At 40.4% G+C, this 20,935-nt stretch overlaps 1 protein-coding gene across 2 annotated transcripts in view; it reads right to left on the bottom strand.

The window, feature by feature from the left end:
• LOC124719078 (activin receptor type-2A) overlaps nucleotides 1-20,935 on the bottom strand; it is a 123,368-nt gene that overhangs the window by 93,998 nt on the left and 8,435 nt on the right. For both annotated transcript variants that reach the window (XM_047244759.1, XM_047244760.1), the window contains exon 2: nucleotides 749-933. In XM_047244759.1, coding sequence (XP_047100715.1) covers nucleotides 749-933 — 185 coding nt within the window. The remainder of the gene's footprint in view (nucleotides 1-748; nucleotides 934-20,935) is intronic.

Below are 20,935 nucleotides of genomic sequence, written 5' to 3'. Positions count from 1 at the left end.
CGTTTCGTCCAGAGCTGCGCTGGACATCTTCAGAGGGGTGTTTCTCCTCCGGTGAGTCTTGCCGACTGACGGGTCGGACGTCTGAGAGCAACTTATATATTGTAGAAAGTGGGCGAGACCAGAGTTACACGTGATATGCAGAGATAATCTTTGTCAGAGATAAAACTTAACTATCGATCGTAATCTCGTCACGGATAAAACTGTCTAGCAATTCTGTAGTGCTACTGTCCAAATATCACCAAGTTTCATGGTCTCTTCTTTCCGATTAAAATTATCCCTATGTTTATATATTTCAATTGCTTCTCTACAAAGCCGTGGGTAATAGTTCGTCGTCGTAGATAAAATTTTTGTTTCGGAAAACTTCACTTGATGATTTCCTGGCTGAAAAGCGTGTTCTGCTACAGCTGATTTATCTGTTTTTCCTAATCGGCAAAGACTTCTGTGTTCTTTTAACCGTGTATTTACACTTCTTTTTGTTGTTCCAACATAAACTTTACCACATGTACATGGAATTTTATATACGCCACTGGCCAACCCTTCATATACCTTGCATCTCAATCTCACAAGCTGTATTAACTTAGCTTCTCTCAATTGCTTCTAAACCCTGCAACAAGGCTACCTCATGTATCATCATGTGTAACACAACTAGAGAAGCAAGGAAAACTTGGAACAAAACAAGCAACCTGCTGACATAATCGTCCCCTGGGACAAGAAAAGCTCACACCTGCAAGAGAACAAAAGGAGTCACCTTGAGGGAGACGACAATTTCACCCAAGCTGTTGTTGCTCCAGACGACGTAGCAGTAGTTGTTCTTCCCAGCATCCGGCACTGCACACTCCTGGACAGCATCGCAGCCGAAGCCCTGGCTGATGCAGGACGATCGATTGTAGAACTCACATTGCAGCTTGTGTGGCACGTGGGCACCCAGAAACCCTGCGAGAAATCGTTACGCTGTTTGAACTGCCACCACAAGTTACAACAATGGACAACATAGTGAATGCTCTCTTTTTTGTGCAGAACAGGCACACATCATTTTCATCTACGGACACACATCTTCATCTACGGACAGTTATAAAAATAATCAGAACAAAAAAGTGAATCACAGCAACACAACTTACAGAGGTTCTAATGCATGTACAAGTTAGCAAATTCATATCCCATAGATGTAAGAAAAGCAGTTCCTGTGAAACACTTGAGCTTTATCTAATTAGTAATCTTATGCTAATAAGAGCATCAAAAATTAGAAAACTTGTGTTAAGGCTCTCTCATCCACGCTGTCTACAAGAATGATTTTCAGCTCAGATAGAAGTGCAAGTTACATAGTTTCAAACACCTGGACCAAACAGTACACATACGCTGAGATGAAAAGTCACGAGATAGTCATATGCACGTATACAGGTCATAGCATTATTGGAAACATAAGGTATAAAAGGTCAGTGCATTGGCGGAGCTGTCATCTGTACTGAGCACGATTCATGCAAAATGGTTTCCGACACGACCACGTCGGCACAATGGGAATTAACAGCCTCTGAAACACAGAAAGGTAATTGGAGCCACATGCACGGGACATTCCATATCAGAAATTGTTAGGGAATTCAATATTCAGTGTCAAGTATACCAAATTTCAGCATTACTTCTCACCGAAGACAATGCAGTGGCCAACGTTCTTCACTTAACGACTGAGAGCAGTGGCGTTTGCATTACAGCTGTCAGTGCTAACAGATAAGCAAAGCCACATGAAATAACCACGGAAACCAATGTGGGACGCATGACAAACATATCTGTTACGATAGTACAGCGAAATTTGGCGTTAATGGGCTACGGCAGCAGACGACCTACACAAGTGCCTTTGCTACCGGCACAACATCGCCTGCAGCACCTCTCCTGGACTCGTGACCTTATCGGTTGGACCCTAGATGACTGGAAAACTGTGGCCTGATCAGATGTGTCCCAACTTCATTTGGTAAAAGTTGATGGTACAGTTCAAGTGTGGCACAGACAAAATGAAACCATGGAACAAGTTGTCAACAAGGCATTGTGTAATCTAGTGGTGGCTCCTTAATGGTGTGGGCTGTGTTTACGTGGAATGGACTGGGTCCTCTGCTCCAACTGAACCGATCACTGACTGGAAGTGGTTATTTTCATCTACTTGGAGACCATTTCCACCCCTTCATAGACTTCATGTTTCCAAACAATGATGGAAAATTCATGGATGACAATGTGTTGCATGTCATGGGGTCACAATTGTTCACGGCTGGTTTAAATTACATTCTGGACAATCTGAGCGAATGGTTTGGCCACCCAGATTGCTCGACACGAAACCCGTCGAACATTTGTGGGACATAATCAAGGTGCCAGTTTGCGCACAAAATCCTACACTGGCAACATTTTGATAATTATGGACAGCTACAGAGGCAGCATGGCTCAATATTTATGCACAGGACTTCCAACAACTTGTTTAGTCCATGCCATGACAAGCTGCTGCACAACTCTAGGAAAAAGGAGGTCCGACACAATATTAGGAGGTACCCCATAACTTCTGTTACATCAGTGTGTCTTGTATAACACTGTAAGAAGTTAGCTGTGAATGCAACAGAATTTAAAAGAGAAATTCAAAACGCGTTATCTACATAAATGAAGTTCTAGGAAGGCCATTAACAGACCCACAAAGCATACAGGGTGTGATCAATAAGTAGCAGGACTGAATTAATTTAATTTTTTTTATTGATCTAACTGGTACAAATCTTTAGTATTCCTCCAAGTAGCACCCTTGTGCTTCAACACAATGCACGTAACGCAATTTCCACTGCACGTACGCCTTCTGGCACTCACTTTTTGTGATCCTCTTTAGAAATGCCATCACAGCATTTTGGATGTTTTCTATGGAACCAAACTGGTGTCCCTTGAGGTCCAGCTTGAGTCAAACAAAGAGGAAGAAGTCCACCGGTGACAGATTTGGACTGCAGGAAGGATGAGGCAACGTGGCAACCCTTTGCTTGATGTGTTCCAACACCCGCAGTGCACAGTGGCACGGTGCAGCTTCCAACAGGCGGCAATGTCTCACTGCACTTGGAGGATGCATTTGCACAACCTTTCAAGCACTTTCATGTAAAATTTAGCATTCACAGTTTGGCCAGAGGGTACAAACTCCCGGTGAACCACACCACGACAGTCAAAAAAGCAGATGAGCATGGTTCTGACCCTTGACTTACTCATTTTGGCTTTCTTCTGGCACAGGGAATGGGCAGTGTGCCACTCAGTGCTCTGGCATTTGGTCTCCAAGTAGTACTCAAAACAGCATGATTCGTCACCAGTAATCACATTTTGAAGAAAATTTGGGTTATCTAGGACACAGTTCAGAATTTCCTGGGAAATTTGCACGCAATTTAGTTTTTGTTCGTCACTCGGGATTTTTGGCACCAACTTGGCACACACCTTTCGCACGGCCAAATCCTTAGCAACAGTTTTTTGGATGGTACCATAGGAAATCACCAACTCATCAACCGTAAGACAAATGTCTAAGCGCCATTCCGAGTCAAGGAGCGCCTTCACTTTGGCCGCATTTTCATCAATCCTTGAAGTTGATGGGTGACCGTCGCACTGGTCATCTTTGACAAGCTCCCACCAGTCCTGGAACAGTTTGTGCTACTCAAACGCTGTTGAGCGGCTCAGGGCACCATCCCCATAGGCGTTCTCAATCATTCTGATTGTCACCATTGCAGTTTTCCTGAGTTTCATGCAGTATTTGATGGCGTAGTATCGCTCGAGATTTTTCTCCATCTTGAAACACAACCACATTACTGAACGGAGGACCACAAAATTCGATGTGTTCACTCTCTGCTTCCCTACAGGTGACTGGAAAAAATATCGGTCTCTCCAAAAGGCTCTCCACTACCACACCCAGGAGGTCCAACCCCCTTCACTGTTCCATTCGTGCTACAGAAATTCAGTCCTACTACTTATTGGTCACACCCTGTAGATTTTTTAACTAAAAATGCAAGTGAAATTTCCTAGCAGATCAAAACAGTGCATAGGACTGGAGCTCAAACACACGACCTGTACCCTTCGTGGTCAAGTGCTTTACTGACTGAGCTACAAGAACACGGCTGACAACCTGCCCTCACAGCTTTACATCCACTTGCACCTCATCTCCTACCCTCCAAACTCCACGTAAGTCTCCTGCATACCTTGTGGGACTACTATGCCTGGAAGAAAGGATATTGCAGAAACATGGCTTTGCCACATTCCACAGGATTGCTTCCAGAATGAAACTTCAATTACAGAGGGAGAATTAACTATGCAAATAGTCCCCCAGGCTGTGGCAAACCCTCATCTCCACAATATCCCAGCTTCTAGGACTGTGGATTTTCTGTGAAGTTTGGAAGGTGGGAGATGAGGTATTGTCAGAAGTCAAGCCGCAAAGATAGGTTCTGAAATGTGCTCGGATAGCTCAGTTGGAACAGCACGTGCGCGTGAAAGGCATTGGTTCCAGGTACGAGTCATGGTCTAGCACAAAGTTTTAACCCGTCAGGAACTTTCAGATCAGTACACACCACTGTGCAGAGTAAAAATTCATTGTGAAAAATAAACACTGTAATGAAAACGCTAGTTTTCTTAAGCCCACAGATAGAAATACACATTACTTTTCTCTGTGCAGGTACCACAGCTCTACAAAATTCATAAGCTTACATTTTATGCCTCTGACTGTAATTATAAATTATTTTACTCTATCGGCTGATGTTGTTGTTGTTGTTGTTGTTGTTGTTATTGTGGTCTTCAGTCCTGAGACTGGTTTCATGCAGCTCTCCATACTATTATATCCTGTGCAAGCTTCATCTCCCAGTACCTACTGCAACCTACATCCTTCTGAATCTGCTTGGTGTATTCATCTCTTGGTCTCCCTCTATGATTTTTACCCTCCACGCTGCCCTCCAATACTAAATTGGTGATCCTTTGATGCCTCAGAATATGCCCTACCAACCGATCCCTTCTTCTAGTCAAGTTGTGCCACAAATTCCTCTTCTCTCCAATTCTATTCAGTACCTCCTCATTAGTTATGTGATCTACCCATCTAATCTTCGGCATTCTTCTGTAGCACCACATTTCGAAAGCTTCTATTCTCTTCTTGTCTAAACTATTTATCGTCCACGCTTGATGTTAACAAATTTCTCTTCTTCAGAAACGCTTTCCTTGCCATTGCCAGTCTACATTTTATATCCTCTCTACTTCGACCATCATCAGTTATTTTGCTCCCCAAATAGCAAAACTCATTTACTACTTTAAGAGTCTGATTTCCTAATCTAATTCCTGCAGCATCACCCAATTTAATTTGACAACATTCCATTATCCTCATTTTGATTTTGTTGATGTTCATCTTATATGCTCCTTTCGAGACACTGTCCATTCCGTTCAGCTGCTCTTCCAGGTTCTTTGCTGATAGTTGATAGCATACAGAATTCAGCAGAATTAAATATTGAGAATTTTCCCATATGGATTAAAAGTGCAAATATTTCTGTTCCCTTGTCATCTAATTATGAGCAATTGCTAATTTAACAGTAGCAAAGGGTGAAAAACTCCAAATAGAGTGAGGAGCTCTCTTATTTGTATGTGGCTCAGATTTCTGTATAGTCCGTATTTGTTTTGTGCTCTAATACTTAGCTCTAGGTACTTCTAAGGTAACACACGGCAGAAGAAGTTCAGCAGAAGAAATTCTGGTCTCAAAGCGGGTGCCAGATATCACCACTTGACCATGTTTACTCTGCATTTTGCAACTCCTGTAGCAGTCTATTCTGTACTCCTCACCTACTATGCTCTAGTTCCTGCACGTGTGGTTCTCTCTTTGGAGTGGAGATCAGCGTGTCCAACCATAAAAGTAAATGGCAGGTCTCAGGTTGGTCTTCTAGTGATAGTGTACATTAGATAAAGCTCTTTCTCGACTTACGGCGAGATGGAACTGTTTGGTGGTTATACACACATCAAAAAAAGTTTTGCATCACCTCAGTTCACAGAACTCCTGAAGATAGATGTTGACTGTGGACATTGTATCACAGACACAGTTCCTTTGACTGTTCAGAGATGTCACTAAAGCCGCCCAAAGATGTGAACAACCATGCACGAGTAGCGCCTATTAGACGGAGGGGGTCCGACAGCCGATCAGTTCCGGTCATTTCACTGGGAAGGAGGTACACAGCTCGTGTTGCCTGTAGTTCAAACATGCCTAGATGGTCAATACCACGGTTCGAATGCGTCCGCATTGTTGCTTTGTGCCAGGAAGGGTTCTCAACAAGGGAAGTGCCCAGCATCTCGGAGTCATCCAAAGCAATGTTGTTCGGACATGGAGGAGATACAGAGAGACAGGAACTGTTGATGACATACCTCGCTCTGGTCGCCGAAGGGCTACTACTGCAGTGGATGACCGCTATCCATGGATTACGGCTTGGAGGAACCCTGACAGTAATGCCGCAATGTTGAATAATGTTTTTCGTGCAGCCACAGGATGTCGTGTTGCGACCCAAACAGTGCGCAATAGGCTGCATGATGCGCAACTTCACTCCCGACGTCCATCTTTGCAACCAAGACACCATGCAGCACAGTACAGATGGGCCTGCCGAATGGACCGCTCAGGACTGGCGTCATGTTCTCTTCAGCAGTGAGCGTCACATATGCTTTCAACCAGACAATCGTCGGAGGCATGTTTGGAGGCAACCCGGTCAGGCTGAATGCCTTAGACACACTGTCCAGCAAGGTGGAGGTTCCTTGCTGTTTTGAGGTGGCATTATGTATGCCACTGGTGGTCATGGAAGGCACCATAGTGACTGTATGATAGCGAATGCCATCCTCTGACCAATATTGCAACTATATCGGAAGCATATTGGCCAGGCATTAGTCTTCATGGACAACAATTTGTGCCCCCGTTGTGCACATTGTGAATGACTTCCTTCAGGACAACAACATTGCTCAACTAGAGTGGCCAGCATGTTCTCCAGACATGGACCCTATCGAAAATGCCTGGGACAGATTGAAAAGGGCTGTTTATGGACGACGTGATCCACGAACCACCTGAGGGACCTATGCCAAATCGCCATTGAGGAGTGGGACAATCTGGACCAACAGTGCCCTGATGAGCTTGGGGATAGTATGCCATACAGGCATGCATCAACTCAAGAGGTACCGGTGTGTACAGCAATCTGGACCACCATCTCTGAAGGTCTCACTGTATGGTGCTATAACATGCAATGTGTGGTTTTCATGAGCAATAATAAGGGTAGAAGTGATGTTTATTTTGATCTCCATTCCAATTTTCTGTACAGATTCCAGAACTCTCAGAAGCAAGGTGATGCAAACTTTTTTTGATTTGTGTACATTAAGTTCTATGGGCCAGTTCGCTGCTTTTTCCTGTCTATTTCATTGGCCATTTTCTGTCTGATATTTGATGGTGCTATGGCCACAAGTTGATTAATTTTGCAGACAGGTGGTGGCCTCAGCCATCCGGTAACAGTCCTGACGTCTACTTATTTGAAGTGGCAAGACATCACCCATACTCGTACCACATTTTCTCCAGCTGTAAAACAGAGGCCCACTGCTGATGATCGAATAACTTCAGGCTGCGCTCCACGTGTTGAACCGGTCAGTTTACGTATCATATTGTTCACTGCACATATTTTTTTCTTTTAGATCAGTGCAGTGTTTTCCAAATGACAGTGAACAGTCTAGGCAGACTCTCTCATATTTTGGATTGGTGCAGGGTTGTAGCCTAACCACTCTCCATTCTATTCACATATGTCTTGAGGCTTCTCTAATATGCAGGAGGAATGCACATAATTGCATTTCTTCTGGGTTAGGTCACAGGTTACTTTCTTCATAGTCGTTCCCCTAGGTATCCAAAGCCTCTGTCACTTTTCTTTCAACCTCCTCAAATGATGTTGCTTGAACAGTAATGGTGGTGTCAACTGAATCTTTCATTTTCCAACTGGGCTGGCTGGTCACTTGTGTGTATATTATACAGAATAGGGGAAAGAACGTTCCCTTGTGGTAAGTCATTCTTTTAGTTTCTCCAACTACTTTCCTTCCCTTGGAGGATTATATACAACCTTCAATTCGTATCATGCCTCACAACATGTAAGTCAGTCAAACATCCTTTGTTATTTCATACACTTTTGTGAGGAGTCATCGGTGGTTTACTGTATCGTATGCAGCAGACAGGTCAACAAAGGCAGCAGTAGTTACGATTTCCTTTCAGAGCTGTCTTCAATGTTTTGAGTCAGATTTAGTATTTTATTACATCATGCTTTCCCTGGTCTGAATCCAGTTTGTTCAGGGATTCTGTCTTGTTTTGTTCCATACAGTAACAGTTGGTGAGCAATCAGGTTTGGAGTGCCGTTTGTACACAACAGTGAGCTTGTAGGAGCATAGCTGCAATTTTTTTTATTCATTTCCACACTCTTCACCTGTTCTGTTTCATGTCCTTACCAGATAGTAATTTAGTCCACCTCCCACTTCTTCATTCAGCTATGTTTCGCAGCAGTAGTTCTCCTGCTTCAATTGTATGTGATGAGGAAGTATCTGCATTGTACTTGTTACAATAGGTGCTCAACAAGTCTTATGAGCCTGAGTCAAGGCCACATATACATTGGGTCCTACATCCAAGTACAATATGCCTCCTTGATGTTTTCTTTGCAAGTTCACAAATTCTTTGTACATCTTTGGGTTTGCCTCTGTGTTTGACTCTAAAAGCCTTCAATTTTGCTTTATTGGTGTTAAAATAGCATTTGACGGGTACACTTCCTATTCGGACAACTCCAGAAACTATATAAGATACAGGGCAACAATCCATCCTGGGATAGGTCTACCGTATTTGTAAAACAATAAGTGCTGTTCTCAGTCATGAAGATGATGTCCGGATTATATCCTCTCTATCATCTGCTGCTATTAAGTGACGGTCTTAGTTTAGGATCAGAAATACACTTCAATCCCTTGTTTCCTGTTCAACTTTCTAGTTCTTCCCTCCTCCTCCTCTTTTTTCCACTTGAGTTATATCCCCAGTCAACAATTTCTCAGTTAAAATCTCACAATCCACTCTTCATGTTTTGATTATGAGAAGTATTTGGCTTATGGGAGGTAAAATCGATATTTATTTTAAGGTTGAACAACAAGTACACCATTTCTGTTCTACTGATTTGTGTATACCTCAAACTAGTTTCTGGCTTATTAGCCCACCTTCAGGAAACAACTAACTAGTGTCAGAGAGGGACACTGGCTCTTTGGTAACTAAGTACCACTACCTAAGAACCAGCATCCCTTTCAGATGCTAGTCAGTTGTTTCCTGAAGATGGCCTAATAAGCCAAAAACTAATTTTAAATAAATAAAAATTAGCAGAACAAAAACAGTGTACTTGTTATCCAGTCTTATATATGGAATTGTTCTACCAAGAAGTAGTGGAAGAATCCAAAAATAAAATCAATATTAGGTGGTTTGTACACTAACATAATACTACACAACAGTAGCGCAATTGTTACAATTTCAAGATTGATCGTATCCCTGGTACTTGTTGACTCAATCTCCATATCTGATCTTACAAAGATACCACTACCATACTGTTCATGAGGCCGTACTAATATCACCACCATCCCTTCAATTTTTGGTCTTCGGTTGTTTGCTCCTCTGCATGCTTCTTGCAATGCTAAAATGTCCTATGAATGTTGTTTGCATTGGTCTGACAGCAAGAATTCTTTCTCTCTTGATAATCCTTCAATATTTAATGAAGTCTTCACAATTTTTGGTCTCCAAAAAGGTCCAATTTTGTGTGTTTGCCATTTTTCTCTGATGATTTCCGGTGGCAGAAGGATTATCAGTTGACACTAGCTCAACATTTCCAGGGTATGTCTGGTTCTATTCTCTCTGCAACAGTAATTCACAGAGGCTCCTTCCACACAGAGTTTGTTGTGTTGTCCGAAGAACGAGATGCCAAGGCAAGGTCAACATCTCGTAGCAAAACCGCAAGATAGCATAGTTGCTGCCAGACACAGCAACAAATGGCATTGACAAGCTCATAAGTGTTTACATACATCTCACTCAGTTGTAATACAGTTGTTTAATATGCCATGTGTTATAATGTGCGCTCTGACTCCCCCAGGAGTAAGGCTAAGAACCCACAACTGTACCAATAAGTCTTATTTAGTCCAGTACAAAAGAGCTGTCAATGCCATACAGACTGCCCAGGCAGACTTCTGACTACTTCATTCCAATGTACTTCCATGGATGTTGAAGAGGACAATTAGATACATACTGAATTTCAAAACTGAAAGCTGTTAACAGTCAGTACCAGATACGTAAGAGTCAATGTACTCACGAAAGATCCATGTAATTGTAAGCCAGTATGAGGCTGTCAGGAATAAATGATAGTATCAATATGAAAATCTAATTACTTAATTATAGAAGAAGAAATATAAATACAAGGATGAATTTGAATGATGAAAACAGCACTACTGCAATCGGAGAAACAAAAAGGGAAAAACTTCGCCTCAAATTGTATATACATCGTTTACAGTTTGAAGGTTCCAAAAAAAAAAGTAGTAGTTATCTGTATCTCATCATCTGCATTATACTGCCTGCTCACAGCCATGCCTTTCATGGAGTATTTTGGCTGCTATGACTTTTTAAGTGGTACCTGCAGAGAATGGACTATATGGCTCCTGACCAAATAAATACTCATTTGACCACTTAAGAAAATTGATGAAATGACATAATCTCTACAAACAAAAATCAATTGCTTCATGTGTGCAAGATCATCATCTGAGAATGGCTTGAATTATTTGGCTGATCTTTTTTTTTGCATGTGTATTTAGTGTTCTCAGGACAAGATTTGTATGAAAGAAAATTTTTGGGAAATCCACTGGAGAAGTCAGAAATTAAAATCAACAGCTTGACTGATTTGGTTGATTTTTGTTGTGTTCGTAATTGTGGATGGTAAATGGCGCTTTTGGTACAAAAAAAGGAAATAAAACATTTTTACATTCACAGTTTGACAGTTCTTCTGTCATGTTTTCATAACAAAAAAAAAAATCAGTTTGACAATTATACATAATATATAAATACATATGTAATATATAAAGGGGAAACATTGTTACCAAAATCCTTGAAAAGTTCCTGACAAATTTACTACAAATTTTTACACGATACTCTCATCATTACGACAGAAATGGGCATAGAGAGGGGTGAGGAGGTTATGCACAGAGAGATTTGGGGGGCAGGGGGGGGGGGGGGTGTGTACAAATGAAAAGAAGGGATGAGAAGACACGTAGAGAGGGGGAGGGGGAGGTGGGCAAAGAATTTAGTATTTATATTCAATTCCTAAACATATTTAGTAATTGCGAAGCATTGCCAGGTTTGCTAATATTACCTAATTTCAACGTGAAAAATAATTTTAAGAAAAGTGTAGGTATATTTAATAACTAGTTGCATTCTTGTAGAGGGAAATTTCATTGAAACAACTGTTTGATTTCTCCACTGTTCAAATGTTGGTGCCTATTCAACTAGCCGTGTTGTTCAAGTGCTGCTTCCGGGATGGGGAAGTGTGCCAGCCCTGGATCAAATCCGCCCTGCAGATCACTGACAAGAGTCAGTGTGCTGGCGGGCCTGGGTGTGGGTTTTAGGCTGTTTCCCATATCTGACTAGGATAGTACCAGGCTAGTAAGCAAGTTTCACTTCAGTGACGAGACTTACAAACAGCTCAAAAACTTTCACACGCTTTCATATGAGCAACACGACAAGTGGTCATTTGGGATACATACATTCTGTCTTGGTGTAGCGTAGGATTGGAAGGTTGGGGAGGTAGCTAACTTGTGGAACCAATCTCCCATAACACAAATAGCTAAATAAAATAAAAATAAATAAATAAATGTGGAATTTCTAAAACTTTGGTGGCTAATATTAATAATCAGAAGCTCAGCAATGAATCCCTAACACCAAACAAAATGGTAAATGGGGCAGAAACAAAACACTTTCTCCTCGTGGTATGCAGCAGTTGCAAGACATAGTAATGGAGGACAGAACAGCAACAAATAGCACCATCAGACAGAAGCTTGAAGATGCAGGGGCTTCCATCTCCAACAGTCCATACAAGACTGGATGAGTTGGTCTACAGAAGGTGCAGACCAATTTTAATGACAGACTAAATAACATGATAATAAAACGACAATTGGATTGCATTCAGAAGTACCAGCACCTCACTGTGAATGACTGAAGACCAGCATTTTTTAAAAATATTTTTCTCTTTGCCTTATAAAAAATATTCCATTTTTATTACGTGATAATGACTCATTTTGCAGTTATGCTTCAGTGATGAAAGCACCATTCAAATTCTGACAAACAAGACATAATCAGGTGATACTCTTCAGAAAAATAAAATGAAAATTGTGCCATATGGTCTATCAAACATAAAACCACAGTCAAAATAGGATCTGTGATTTGTGGTAAAAGATTGGGAAGTCTCTGGGTCATTCAAGGCATAATGAGACAGCAGCAGTACACCAAAGCCTTATGGACTCCCACAACTATGAGACAGGAAAAAGAGAGAGAGAGAGAGAGAGAGAGAGAGAGAGAGAGAGAGAGAGAGAGAGAGAGAGAGAGAGAGAGAGACAGTCAGTGGAAAATGGTTCAATCTACCACACAATACAATCTGCAAAAAATTTCCTGAAGAATAAAAACACTTCAAGTGTCAAAACTTTATCAGTAAACTGCTGATGTATTCATAACAAAGTTGCTGAATTTACCGTTCTCCAGGAAACTTCTCACATTCAAGTTGTGCTGGGGACCAAGAATTGGCTGAAACCTGAAGTGGAAAGCTTTGAAATATTTATCAATTCATGGAAACTATATCGAAAAGGCAGATTAGAAGCCAAAGGAGGGCTGTGTTCATTGCGGTTGACAAAAATATTGCCTCTATCGAAGTCGAATTCAAGTGTCACAGTAAAGTTATCTGGCCGAATAGGTTACTACAGGTTTAGATGAAATCAAGTTAATTGTTGGATGTTTTTACTAGCCACCCAATCCCACTGTGACGGTTATATAGTCACTCAATGAAAGTCTACAATCATTAGTGCACACAGATACACAGATAAGGCAATATTAGTTGAAGGTGACTTTGACCCACTGACTGGGACGTCATTGCAGGGGGTACAAAAGGGCAGTTGTGAAGTTCTTTTGAATAGGTTTTCAAGAAAGTCAAAAATTTTAGACCTTGTAGCTACAAACAGGCCTGATCTAATCGACAATGTCAGTATAGAGAACGGGATTAGTAACCACAATCTTCCCATTACGGCTTTGGCTATTAAAGTTAGTAAATCAATCAAAACAGCTAGGAGAGTGTTTCTGCCAGAAAGTGCAGACAGTTGTTGGAATCCCACTTAGACAATGGAATGACACCATTTAGTTCCACATGATGGATGTGGTGTGATTATGGGCAAAGTTTAAACAGATTGTAAATCATACTCTGGAGAAGTATATGCCAAGTAAATGGATTAAGGAAGAAAAAGACCCAACAAAATCTGAAAAATGCTGAGGAAGCAAAAGCTGTTGCACCATTGGTTCAAAATAGTAAGCACAAATGAGACAGGCATAAGTTAATAGAAATTCGTGTAGCTGTAAAACATTCAGTGGACAAAGTGTATAACTGTCGTACCTTAGCAAAAGGTCTTATTGAGAGCCTGACAAAATTCTAGCCCTACATAAATCTCTAAGAGGGTCTAAAGCTTCTATCCAGTCACACTGACCAGTCTGGTCTGGCAATAGAAGATGGTAAAAGCTAAGTTGAACTTTTAAATTTTGCATTTAAGAAATCATTCATGCAGGAGAATCGTACCAACACACTGCCTTTGGACAACAGCACAGGACGCAGTAGTCCGCATTCCTGGCATAGAGAAACAAATGAAAGAGTTGAAAACAAATAAGTCGCCAGATCATGATGAAATCCCAATTCAGTTTCATGAAGAGTACTCTACAGCATTAGCCCATTACTTAGCTTGTATTTATCGTGAATTCCCTACCCAGCCCACAGTCCCAAGTGACTAGAAACAAGCGCATTTGTCTCCTGTATATAAGAGGGATAAAAGAACAGACCTGCAACATCACAAACCAATATCCTTTACGGTGGTTTCATGCAGAATATTTTAACATATCCTCAGTTCAAATACATTAAATTTCCTTGAGAAGGATTAGTTTCTGTCCACGAATCAGTATGGTTTTAGAAAGCATCATTTGTGTGAAAGTCACAATATGAATGGACGGCAACAGATGCTTTCCATAAGGCACCGGGTATGGTGCCACACTGCCAACTGTTAACGAAGGTACAAGCATACAGAATGGGTTCCCAGATATGAGAGTGGCTCAAAAACTTCTTACATAACAGGATCCAGTATGTTGTCCTCAATGGGGTGTGTTCATCAGAGACAAGGGTATCATCAGGAATGCCCCGGGAAAGTGCAATACCACTTCTGTTATTTTCTGTGTACATAAATGATCCGGCCGACAGGTGGGCAATAATTTGCAGCTCTTTGCTGATGATGCTATGACGTATGGGAAGGTGTCAGCATTGAAAGACTGTAGGATGATACGAGATAACTTAAGACAAAATTTCTAGTTGGTGTGATGAATGGTGTTTGCTCTAAATGTATAGAAATACGAGTTAATGCACATGAATAGGAAAAACAGTCCATAATTTTTGAATATAGCATTAGTAATGCACTGCTTGAAACAGTCGTGTCAATTAAAAATCTATGCATAACAATGAAAACCAGTATGAAATGGAATGAGCATATACGGACTGTAGCAGGAAAGGCAAATGGTTGACTTCAGTTTATTGGGAGAATTTTTGGAAAGTGTGGTTCATGTGTAAAGGATACTGTATATAGGGTACTAGTGTAACCTACTGTCGAGTACTGTTTAAGTGTCTGGGATCCGCAGCTGGTCGGATCGAAGGAAGACATCGAAACAACTCAGAAGTGGGCTGCCAGATGTGTTACTGTTAGGTTCGGGCAACAAGCAAGTAATGAGATGCTTCAGGAACTCAAATGGGACTCCCTGGAGGGAAGGCAACATTCTTTTTGAGGAGCACTACTGAGGAAATTTAGAGAAGCGGCATTTGAGGCTGACTGCAAACCATTCTACTGCCGTCAACCTACATTTCACGTAAGGATCACGAAGACAAGATTAGAGAGATTAGGGCTCATACAGAGACATACAGACATCTGTTTTTCTCTCACTCCGTGAGTGCAGGAAAGGAAATGAGTAGCAGTGGTACAGAGTACCCTCCACCATGTGCCATATGGTGGCTCGTTGAGTTATGCACATAGATGTAGATAAAGATGTAGGAAAATGTAACTTTACTAGAATGGTCAGGAGATTCTCCTGATTTCAATCCAATAGAGAATGTTTGGGAGTTGCTAAAAAGGGAAGAAGCCAAAGGCTAGATCACAAATAAAATAAATTTGACTTAAAGGGTCATATCTCACTGCAATCAAAATCAATATTTGAAGGAGATATCTTTGCAATGCGAAGATTGTAAGCCTCGCATGGTGACTGCTACAAGGGGTGGTTTGGCTAACTGTTAATAAAAAGCCATAAAGATTGGTTAAATCTCTTTGTTGTGTGATAAATGTTGTTCTTACACATATGTGGGTGTATTAGTCCAGCAACACTTGACATAATAAAAAATCAATAAAACATTTATTTAAATAATTTTCCATTACTTCCACATACAATTAGACCCCTAGTCATTTACACACCTCCTTTCGCTTCCTTTCTTTTTTAACAGATCATCTGATGATGAGCTGCTAAGAAGTCAAAAACTGTTACACTGCCATTTCTGCGACCCGAGGGTGAAAAATACGATAAAATAATCTCCTCCTGCTTTTTATTTTACTGGTACAGCAGGAACCATTGGCAATGTTTCTCTCAATTCTCTCACCCTCCAACTTTCATAAAGATATAGTCGAACCCATATTATCAAATATCGTTATTAAATCAGAAAAGATGTCCCTATTACTGTTCTGTGGCCATTTATCCTGTAAATGTTTCCTACAAAAAAAAGTAACAAATGGATGGTTCCTTTCTGAAGCCAAACTGCAAACCTTTCCCATTCCCTGTCAATTAATAGTAATTCATTAAAAGAGTCGACGATCCAGTGCTCCTACGCAATACAAAGGACATACACAAGAAAGTACAGAGCTTATAAAAAGAATGAGTAATTCGCGAACATGGCCCGCTGCTGAACACCAACTAATTTTACAAATTCAAGTAAATGCAGATGGAACTATACAACAAATGATGACGAAAAGACTGAAGCAAGACGCAATATGTGCATTTGCAAGGAAACAATACTCTGAACACACACTTACTTTTAATTCCTTTTTTGAATCCACCTGTCAGGTACATTATGTCCCCCTCTCCCCTCCTCCCCCCATGTGACTACTGAATCAAATATCCACAATTTAATACTGATATTCATTCCACATAGGCTACTGCCCTTTTCTCATATGCTGTGTGTTGGACGTTTTGGTCTAATTTATCTGCACTATTGTCCCCTTACAAATCCTATTCACTGACAGATGGTCCTTGCATGAATAAGGATAAACAAAATAAATAAATAAATAAGAGCAACAAGTAAAACGAACACCAACACCATTACAGTGTAATTTATATCTCCTCTCTCTCTCTCTCTCTCTCTCTCTCTCTCTCTCTCTCACACACACACACACACACACACACACACACACACACACACACACTCACTTGCACCTCTAACACAAACGGGAAGTCCCCATGAATACAAGGTGTAACAATTGAGAAGATCAAGTACCTGTAATCACTCTGGGATGTATTCGTATAGCATCTGAATGCCTCCTTTTTAAAGCCAGACCTTTTTCATTTCTTGTACATCATTAATAATTCAAAATTACAAGTCACAATGTTTGTGCTCTTGTGCGATTAAAAAATGTAAAATTGTACACGAGTACATATAACTCATACAACAAATGGGAAATTCTAACATGGACCGCAATTGAACCACAACTAATTTGTAGTAAGGGCAACTGAAAAACAGCATAAACAATAACAAAAGGACTAATTCACAATGCAAAAATATGCATTTGCAAAGGAATGAGACTCTGCATACACACACTTACTTTGCTTTCATTGCCTCTACTGAAAACTTATCACCACTCAGTAATGTGGACTCCTTTTCCACTGCACTACTATCAATCCACTTATTAGGCTCATTTAATTTTTTCCTCTGGGACTACCAGCTCATATCAGTCTGCATTTAATACTGTATTTATTAAGGGCATATCACACACACACACACACACACACACACACACACACACACACACACACACACAAATAAAAACCATTTATCTCTTACTCAAAATATGTGCATGCTCACTAACATGGGAAGTAAGCTCTCGCAAATGTAAATGGCCACCAGTCTCAATATGCCGTGTGAGAATATACAGAGCATGTACTCACTGCCAGAATTGGGTGCAGTTGACATGATTGCCTCCCGACCTCTCAGTGGCACCCACAAGCAAGCAGTGCCGCGCCTGGCCCTACCGGAGCAGCAGCAGTGGACGGCCCTAACTTGGTCTGATTGAGCCCACAAAAGCATCATTGAGATAAGAGATCCCAATAACTGCTTGTAATGCAGCTCCTTAAAGGACTGTCGGGTGGGAGGACAATGGCCCCTCCTCTTACCGGTCAGCATGCTGCTGCAGTGGGTCACAGATGGACGTGAAATGTGTTCAAATGAACAAATGTGAAGGCAAAAAGATAAAATGGGTACAAACAATCGGGTTGGATAGGTACAGTGCACAAAATTACAGAATTACAATGCCTCTTTTAGCCACTTCTACTACTTCCTGGAGCCCAAATCTATGCGCCTATAATAAATACAAGATGTTATATAACAGTGGTGCCAAAAAGCTTGGAAGGATTTTGACCAATTTGTTTCAAATTTTTACGCAGTGTTCTAATAAACATTCACAAGGACACTGGCTACGTATTTTTCTAGTGTATTGTATGAATGGGAAACACTGTTACCAAAGATCTCAAAAAATTCTTGACCGATTAATGTCAAATATCTACATACATAAACAATATTTAATATTGTTTCCAAAAATCTTGAAAAGCTATTAACGAAATTACTTCAAATTTTTACACAGTACTACTGTACACATTGTTTTTTAAACAACATGTACAGGCTTTCTGCTAAAACCAACGGCGAGCAAGAAACTGCTCTAGTGTACTTTGCTGTGCACATCTACAATTTTGTCAATTTTAACAACAGTAGCAGGGCATTTAAACCATTAAATAAATTGTCAGGAGGTCAAATGTCAAATTAAACATCTTTCAGCTATCCAGTTTCCAAACTTATTTTAATTGCTGACAGTTCAGCAGATGATGGTTGAAGGTACAGCTATATTAAGCAGAAATCTACTGATACCAGTATTGCTGGCCCCTGTTTCAATCAGATTCGAGTTGGAATCTTCCTACACATCGGTCGGGGGCCTGAAGATGGCATACTAAATCAGCGAAACTGGTAACAAAATACAATAAGTTCGGTAACTGGAGAGCTGAAAGGTGTTTAATTTGAGATCCTGTATCGAACAGCCGTGTCCCGCAACCATCTATGAAAAGATGGACATACAGAGGTTAAATAAATTGTTTCACACATATTTATTCCTTCTCCTTATAGGTAAGATTAAACAAAAACTGTATACAGAACAATTATCTGATTAATTTCCTTTCTCGCTGTCGGTTTTAACACAAAAAAGAAAAGTTGAATTTATGGCTCATCAGCTGATGATTAGAATACTACTACGGAATCTGAATCGTCCAAAACTACATCACCCTACCATTCGCAGATTAAAACTATGTGAAATACTCTCATTGAAGCTACTGTCCTCACACATCCAGCAGCTCCAATACCCCGTACACCAATGATCCCAACTGATCTTGTAATTCATTTTAAATGACTTTTGACCCAAAGTCACAAAAGTGAGGAAGAGGAAACAGGTAGAGATATGGTGATGGGGTGGGGAGATGGAGAGAACGGTGGGGGCGGAGATGAAGGGGGGGGGGGGGGGGGGAGAAGAGGATATTAGGACACATAGCTAATTCCCATACATATTTAGCACTGCCAAGCTTGCTTGTCAGAATTAAAATATTTAAGGCGCAAAACAACAACTTCTACCAACAAACCTTTACTACAGTAAGATAATTTAGTATTCGAACAAACTGAAATGAGCACATGTACCTTTCTAATGCAACTCAAAGCTGTATATGTTGCCATATCTTAATGCCATATTTGCACAATTACATATTGAACTTGGTTCATGGTTGGACATCATTTTCAAGCCATTCCATACTACCACTAACAGTTTTTTTTTTTCCAAATTTGGCCTTAGGACATTTTCAGGTACCTACATAAGACCTACATTTGTTGACCACACAATTACAAATTCTGTGATGGCTGTAGAGGTATACTGGCACACAGTGTTGATAGATTCAACTTTCAATCTCACGTAAGAATGACATATTGCATTACTACAGCATTATTGAGTTTCACTTTTAGGTAAGAATTTATCAACGAGAAGGACCTATTTTCACAAATATCATTACCACAGCAACATTTCAGATATCTAACAAATCATAACTTTAGTTACAGCTGATTTCCAAATGTCAATAATTCTGAACTCTTTTTTCCGTTGCCCTCCATAATTTTATGGAAATAACAACTATCAACTACAGCATACACTTAGTACACACCTGACAAAACATCTATTTTATTTATTAGTGTGCATTCACGACGGGTATTAACTGTTTTCCTTCACTTTCTTCCATTTAAAAAAAAAATAATAAAACAAAAAAAATCTTTTAGCTGAATAACAGTCTCTTGTGAGTGACAAATATTTGACACCACATACTGTTTAGAAACTTATATTATCAATTTGCTTTTATGTGTAACAGAAGCTCACAATGAGTGAATAGAGGAGCAACTTTCATTCACTTCATCAAGCAATGTCAACAATTTCACGCAAGATAACTTCATAGCATCTACTGTCCCCTATTTGAATTGTATCTGATGCTGTACGGCCAAGAGACAAAAACACTTCCCTTCACAGACAAAACAAGAACTATAATCAAATCAAATAGGCAAGCATTAAATAAGAAATCTGTGACTGCATGATGACACTTCAATATTAACAGCTATGAGCAGCTGAACAACACAAACAATTGTCAGATTTTTCTTGTGAGGTTTCATGGAGTTGACATTGTATGAAACACCAGCAGAAGCTCCTATCTGACTGCCAAGACAACAGGGATACCAGAAAAAGTAAAGCAAAATCTTATGGAGTGCGTAATCCCTGCATTCAGATTAGTGTTTGTCACCTTCAACCATTGCTATAAGTGTAACATGCTTCTGCCAGTAAAAACAAAATAGTCATTTCCTACCATTTCTTCCTCATCTCATAATACTCAGTTTAGGATCTTTTGGCACCCATATAATTTTGGCCTTAAAAGGTTGAGAAACTATACAGGATGTGTAAAAACCAATTGCAGAATATATATGAGACTAATGTGTCCTACAATGTAAGACAGGGTCCGTCATATATTGGTCCCTAAAAGTTTGGTTAGTCAGCAGAGTTACCTACTTTATATGGCCTAGGTCCTATGACAAAAGAACAATGTGTAACACAACATTATTGATGTTAAGTACAAATAATATTGCAAAAAAGTCCAAAGCAAAAATGGAGAATACACAAAAGCCAAACGATAAGCAATGCTGCCATCTGTGTGGAGAACCTCGGTTCATTTCCCAATACCTCCTTAGACGCCCCCCCCCCCCCATGAAATGTAATCTTAATACATCGGTCAATGTTA

Source organism: Schistocerca piceifrons, chromosome 10 (genome assembly GCF_021461385.2).
Source record: "Schistocerca piceifrons isolate TAMUIC-IGC-003096 chromosome 10, iqSchPice1.1, whole genome shotgun sequence".
NCBI lineage: Eukaryota > Metazoa > Arthropoda > Insecta > Orthoptera > Acrididae > Schistocerca > Schistocerca piceifrons.
Note: the sequence above shows the minus strand (reverse complement) of the source record. Positions and strands in the feature narration are given on the sequence as shown.